Below are 6,897 nucleotides of genomic sequence, written 5' to 3'. Positions count from 1 at the left end.
GGAACCAAATTCTACCATAGCATCCAACAGATCAAACGACATTTGGGACCTAAGGTTCAGGAGAAACCTAAATGACTGGGAACTTAATGACATATTTGCCCTCTTTGCCAAATTGCAGCCTTGCTCCTTTTCACCCCAAGAGCCTGATAGATTGAAATGGGGTAACTCAAGAAAAGGTCACTACACAGTCAAGGAAGGGTATCACAGCTTATGCTCAAGGAACTCAATGATTGACAAATGGCCATGGAAGCATATATGGAAGACAAAACTACCTACCAAAGTGATTTGTTTCTGTTGGACTGCACTGCATAACTCATGCCTCACACAGGATAATCTCTCCAAAAGGAAACTCCAGCTTGCTAACCGATGCTATTTCTGCCACAAGCACACAGAAACTGTCAACCACTTGCTACTGCACTGCCCAGCTGCCTCAGACCTCTGGAATATGTTTTGTTGCTTTTTTGGTCTTTCCTGGGTCATGCCTTTCTCTGTTAGGGATGCTCTTGAAAGTTGGAGTTCACGGGATGTTGAGAAAGCCATCAAGAGTATGTCGATGATGATCCCTGGTGTTATCTTTTGGTGTTTATGGACAGAGAGGAACAAAAGATGTTTTGATGGAATTTCAACTTCTAGAAATCTTTTGTGAGGCAAATGTCTAGTTAGCCTTTTTAGTTGGTCCAAACTAACCCCTGTTAATAATTTAGAACTCTTCTAGGATTTTGTTAGCTCTATAGCTTAGAAAGAGGCTACAAATCCTTTTTTTGTGTGCTTAACTGATCTATCCTTGTAAAGCTTGCATCTTCTTGATGCCTTGAAATGAATCTACTTACTTCATCAAAAAAAAAAAACAAAAAAAAAATGATTATCCAAGTCTTTTCAACTTAGCCAGGGATCCAGACTCAACAATTTCTCAAAATAGAGATGGAGCAACCTGGAGCATTATGTTTAGAAGGAATATGCAGGATTGGGAGTTCAATGACCTGATCAAACTACTACAGACTCTACAGAGTTTCTCTCTCAACACTCAGGCAACAGATCAGTTCAAATGGGGTACTACAGGAGACGGGAATTACACAGTGAGTGCAGCCTACAAGCAGTCAAGAGCATTTAATGCAGTCACTGACCACTGGCCATGGAAATTAATTTGGAAAATCAAGCTACCGCCCAAGATCGTCTGTTTTTGCTGGACTGCACTATATGAAGCATGCCTAACTCAAGACAACCTCTATAAAAGGAAACGCATCATTGTGAATGGATGCTACTTATGTCAGAAAGCAGCGGAGAGCAATAGGCACCTTTTTCTGCATTGTACTGTTACAGCAAAATTGTGGAACATGTTTTACTCTCTTTTTGGACTCAGTTGGGTCATGCCACATAGTATCAAAGAAGCTTATGAGAGTTGGTGTTGCTGGAAAGTTGACAGCACCATCAAACAGACTTGGAAGATGATACCTGCAGCAATTTTTTGGAGTATTTGGAGGGAAAGGAACAGAAGATGTTTTGAAGGTCTATCAACTCCTTTACATTCTCTCAAAGCGGAATGCCTTATGTGTCTGTACAGTTGGGTTAATTTGTCCTATGTAGATTCCCTGGATAGTTTTTCAAATTTTGTTGGCTCCTTAGTTTTAGCATAATTGTACTTGAGCCAGCAGACCAACTGTTTTTGCTTCTAATTTTGTAACTAATTTGCATCTTCTTGATGCCTTCAATGGAACATTTACTTCATCAAAAAAAAAAATCCCAAAAACTATTGTGTTTGATTATTTTCTTTTCCATTTGAATTTCCATATCTCAATCGAGATCATAACAACAAAGCAAATCGAATCTAACTTCGAGCAATTAAAAACCTAGATTGAACACATACCTGAAGCTCGCCTATCACATCCGATAATTTTCCGTTTTTAAACAACAAAGTACCAGTATACCCTACATATACACACAAAAACATACATATTTCATATAATATCAGATCAAACCACAAAATTCACCATAATCACTCACAAAATTACAACACACTAGTCGCTGATTAAGTGTATACCTGCTCCGACGATGAAGACGATCTTTGTTAAGCCTACTCCAGCGTGCATAGCCATGGCCGGCGTTAGTCCGGTGAACAACAAACCTTCGTTTTTTTGTGTTTTCCGGCGACGGATATTGGAGTTGAATGTCGAAAACGAGATTAAGTGAGATTGAAGCTAATAGTGGTGAGATAAAACGACGTAGTTTTGCTACTTATTTGGGTTTTTTTGTCTATGACGATATTACCCACTAGTGAATTAAATAAAAAAATTGTAGTTGTTTAAACTTGAAAAACAAAAAATAGAAATCAAAGGCTCATGCCTAATCAATCATAAATTACTAAGGAGGTATTTGATTATGATTTTTTATTTTTTTTAGAGTTCAACTTCGAAAAATACATTTGATCAACAAAAATATGTTTTTCCTATAGATTATTGATAGAAAGTAAAAAAGGAGTAAAATTTGTATTATATATAACTCCAATTTTCATAAATTATTTTTCATTTTAAAAATAACAATAATTTTATTCAAATTTTACGATGAAATGTGGCGAAATGCCCATTCAATTTTCTCATTATGATCATATCCATTGTGCCCTATGAAATTATACATTAAAAAAATATTGAAGCAAACTTTCTGTGATGTCTTGTTCTCTTTTTACTTCCTTTTTTCTCTATCATTTACAAAAGATAAAAGATAAATGCATAATTAAAAGAATTAACACTTCATAAAATAATTAACGAACAACCTCTTTTTCTATGTGAATTTTTTAGCAATCTTTTCTTATTGGTTTCTAAAACGTTTCCTACAAACTTCAAACCTCAATTTACATTTGTTCTTACAAAAATATAAATCATAATTTACAGTTCACATGCTCCTTTTAATAAATGTATATAGAAAAGAAAATAGATGTTATCACTTCTTTTGGCTTTCAAAATGAGTCTTTTAACACTTCCTCCTGCAAAATATAAAATCATAATTCAAGGTTCACATGTCATAATTACTCATGTCTTTTATAATTTCCTTTTGAAAAATGCATATAAAAAAGAAGTTAGATATTCTTATCATAAATTGATATGAAAGAAAATAGATAATCTCACCTTTAAAAATAACCTGGATAATATCACCATCATCCTCAGACCTCAAGTAACACTTCCTCCTGCAAAAAATAAAAATCATAATTCAGGGTTCACATGCCGTAAATAGTGATGTCTTTTGTAACTTCCTTTTTGAAAAATGCATATAGAAAGAAGTTAAATAATCTTATCATCAATTGATATAAAAGTAAATAGATAATCTCACCTTTAAAAATAGTCTAATATAATATCACTATCACCCTACGTTGTACTGTTCTTCTTGATCATTTAAAATGTTTCTTATATTTATATGCCCATATATGATGTAACTACAAAGCATAATGATTTGGATGGTAAATGCCATTAAATATAATGACCTTTCACATTTTAGTATTTATTAATTAGCAATGAACTTAACTTTTAAATCCCATAATTACTATTCTCCTTATAACAGAAACAACTTAAGCAGTACAAAAAAGGTTAAAGAACTTTAGTAGAAAAGATAAATAGTGAGGAATAATATAAATAGATCACCATTAATTTTCTATAATTATTACATTTTCTAACAAAAACGTTAGTTTTTTTTTAAAACTATAACAATAACGTAAATAATAAAAGGAAAGTAAAAGAATTTTTAGGAGAAGAGATATCAGTAGTAATAATGATTATATGTTCACTTTTCAGAATTTTAGCTTTCTGTTTCATGTTAAGAATTAAATCGTGTACAACTCCCTCATTAATGAGAAATAATAGGAATAAATCACCATTAATTTAATATAATATTTAAATCCTATTATAAGAGAAAATTTCCAAAAATTCGAGAAAAAAAATAATTAGAGGTCCTAGCCAAAGAGGTATGCCACATCAACTTTTCAATTACCATATATATATATATGCGCGCGCGCGCGCGTGTGCGCATTTTTTAACAACCTTTTTAGGTTGAGACTCCAAGTAACACTTTTTCCTGCAAAATATAAAATCATCATTCATGGTTCACATTTTCATAAAAACTCATGTCTTTTAGTAAGTTCCTTTTGAAAAATGCATAAATAAAAGAAGATAGATATTCTTACCATCAATTCATATATATAAAAGAAAATAGATTTGAGACTCCAAGTAACACTTCCTCCTACAAAATGTAAAATCATAGTTTAGGGTTCACATTTCATAAACACTCACGTCTTTTAATAAATTCCTTTTGAAAAATGGATAAATAAAAGAAGATAGTTTCTTACCATCAATTCATATAAAAGAAAATAGATAATCTCACCTTTAAAAAATAGTCAGTGAAATATCACTATCACCCAATGTTAACTGAGCTTCTCCATCATTTGCAATGTTTCTTAAATTTATATGTCCAAATATAATGTAACTACAAAGCATAATAACCCATATGGTAAATGCAATTAAATATAATAATGACTTTTCACATTTTTGCATTTATTAATTTGCAATGAAACTTACCTTTTAAATTCCATAACTACTGCATAATCCTAAATATGAGTATATTAAAAAGGTGAAAAAAACTGAATAATAAAGTTGATTATCAATAAATTAAATGATGATCACATAATGAGGTCTGAATAAAGAAAGAAAAATAACGGTTTTGGATCAATGAAGAAGAAACCAACCAATTTTCTATAATTACTACAATTAATTGAAGGAATAATATAAATAGATCATCATTAATTTAATGTAATATATATTTTAAATCCTAAAATAAAGAGAAAAATCTCAAAAGTCAGAGAAAAAAGATAATTAGAAATCCTGATCAAAGAAGTATGCCACATCAGCTTTTCCATATCCTCCTTTATATATATATATATATATATATATAGATTTGAGATTTGTAGAGTCTCCACTTGTCGTGCAAATTCAACCATGCGAAGGGTACATTAGTGTTTTTACTTACTTCCCTTTTTAGGCTCGTTTTATTATTAATTGTAGACTTATACATATGCAAATGAATAATAAATACTCGTCGTTTTTAGTGTTTAGAAAAATTATAATAATATAATTGTTTAACTTTATAAATGGAGTTTGGGAGAATAGTATATATTCAAGTTTTATGTGTATGGATTAGAAGATCCAAATGTAAATGAGATAAACTAGAAGATTATATGAAATAACAATAACATTATCGTTATTATTGATCAAGAACTTCTTCATAACAATGTGAATTAAAGAGTGTCGATTTATAATATTTATATCGTTCAACGTAGAATAAATATTGTAAATATAGCTATTTTATTTTATAATCTACAAATAAAGTTATGGATTTTGAATAATCAAATATTTTAATTTATTGTTCTTTGAGTTGCAATATTAATTTACTTTCGATAACGTATTCATGTTAAATTTTCATTTTCTAAAGGTATAGTATTATTTTCGAAGAATTCGATATCCATTATTCATATTTTTGAAGAATCCGACAACCATTCATAATTTTTTAAGAATTCGAGCAGTTACTAGCCAAAAATATTGCTTTTATCAATTCCTTTTAATCTAAAAAAAAAACACATGTAGTCAACTCCTCCCGGAAGAAGAAGAGAAAACCACGGTCGTGTCCGGCGGCATCTCCACCGACCACCGCCGCTGGAAGGAGGAAATTCACTTCATCGACCGGAATCTCTATCGTCACCGACGCTAAAAGCTGCCGGAAGGAAAAAAAATGTCTATTCTATCCTTGCATTCTCTCATTTTCAGCGTTAAAACCACTGCTAAATCCTACTGTTTCACTTCATTTCTTCCTTCTTTTTCATTCTCAAGCTCTAAATTTAGAAAACTTTCACAATTTTCAACTAATTCATCATTCGATGATTCTCGAGATTTTTTTGTACCAAAACCCAAGCAAAACGACGATGATTCTGATGATAAACCATTCTCATTTGTTGATGAATGGGGCGAGAGGTCGAAACCGGAGCTCCGACCCATGACGAAGTTATCGGAATCGGATCCTCCTATTGACGTAGACGAATGGGGTAGAGCTGAGCTAGGGATCAACAACTCTTCAAGGATTGAAGATGAGTGGGGCGAGAAGTCGTTTCCGGAGCTCCGACCCGCGAAAACGGTATCGGATTCGGATCCTCCTATTGACGAAGACGAATGGATCGGTGCTAAGCTAACAGGCAACGACAACATTGGTAGAGTTAGAAATCAGGGTGTTTTCGAACCCGAATCGATGGAGGAAGATGGATGGGACGAAGCTGAGGTAGTGGGGAGAATCAATGCAGGTGTTGAAGAAGACGAGAGACTTGCAGAGATGAAAAGGTGCTTAATTGACACGGTCTATGGAACAGATTTTGGGCTCAGGGCCTCATCCGAGGTTCGAGCTGAGGCTCTGGAGCTGGTTGCTAAGTTGGAGGCAGCAAATCCAACTCCAAATCCAGTTGTATTGCTTGACGGGTACTGGATTTTAGTGTGAGTTCTTGTTTCTCATTTCAATTTTCAATTTTCTGTTTTTGGCTTTATTTACCTGTGGTGGTATGATATGTGCTCGAATTGAATGGAGTCTATGTTGTCGAACTTCCCAAAATTGTTGTTGCACCTGTGTCGAAAACAATAAATCACTACTTTTGGAGGATTCAGCATGCACCGATGGCATTTTTTCAGAGTTTGAGCAACATAGATCATGGAGGATTGATACTTGATTCCGTCTTATTTAGAATATAGAAGTAGATGGTTATTGAATGATTGATTGGCTTATATAGCCACTCAACTAGATTAGAGTACAATTGACATGATTTGTTTACAGAGTTACTTGGTACTTGTTATTGGTGGAAAGTAATAGGTTTCTGTGTTA

At 32.9% G+C, this 6,897-nt stretch overlaps 2 protein-coding genes and 1 long non-coding RNA gene across 3 annotated transcripts in view; 2 read left to right on the top strand and 1 right to left on the bottom strand.

Moving 5' to 3' along the window:
- LOC125841355 (uncharacterized) overlaps positions 1–6,897 on the top strand; it is a 225,423-nt gene that overhangs the window by 175,493 nt on the left and 43,033 nt on the right. The window lies entirely within an intron of this gene.
- Positions 1,865–2,230, bottom strand: LOC125841362 (uncharacterized). Its single transcript, XR_007443795.1, has 2 exons — positions 2,039–2,230; positions 1,865–1,926 (listed from the first exon to the last, which is right to left on the bottom strand). It is a non-coding gene; the product is annotated as an uncharacterized LOC125841362 (long non-coding RNA).
- Positions 5,629–6,897, top strand: part of LOC125841350 (plastoglobulin-1, chloroplastic-like) — a 71,563-nt gene continuing 70,294 nt past the window's right edge. Inside the window, exon 1 of the mRNA XM_049520462.1 lies at positions 5,629–6,515. Within this exon, the coding sequence (XP_049376419.1) occupies positions 5,767–6,515 (749 nt within the window). The 5' untranslated portion in view covers positions 5,629–5,766. The remainder of the gene's footprint in view (positions 6,516–6,897) is intronic.

This window comes from Solanum stenotomum, chromosome 10 (genome assembly GCF_019186545.1).
Source record: "Solanum stenotomum isolate F172 chromosome 10, ASM1918654v1, whole genome shotgun sequence".
Classification (NCBI taxonomy): domain Eukaryota; kingdom Viridiplantae; phylum Streptophyta; class Magnoliopsida; order Solanales; family Solanaceae; genus Solanum; species Solanum stenotomum.
Note: the sequence above shows the minus strand (reverse complement) of the source record. Positions and strands in the feature narration are given on the sequence as shown.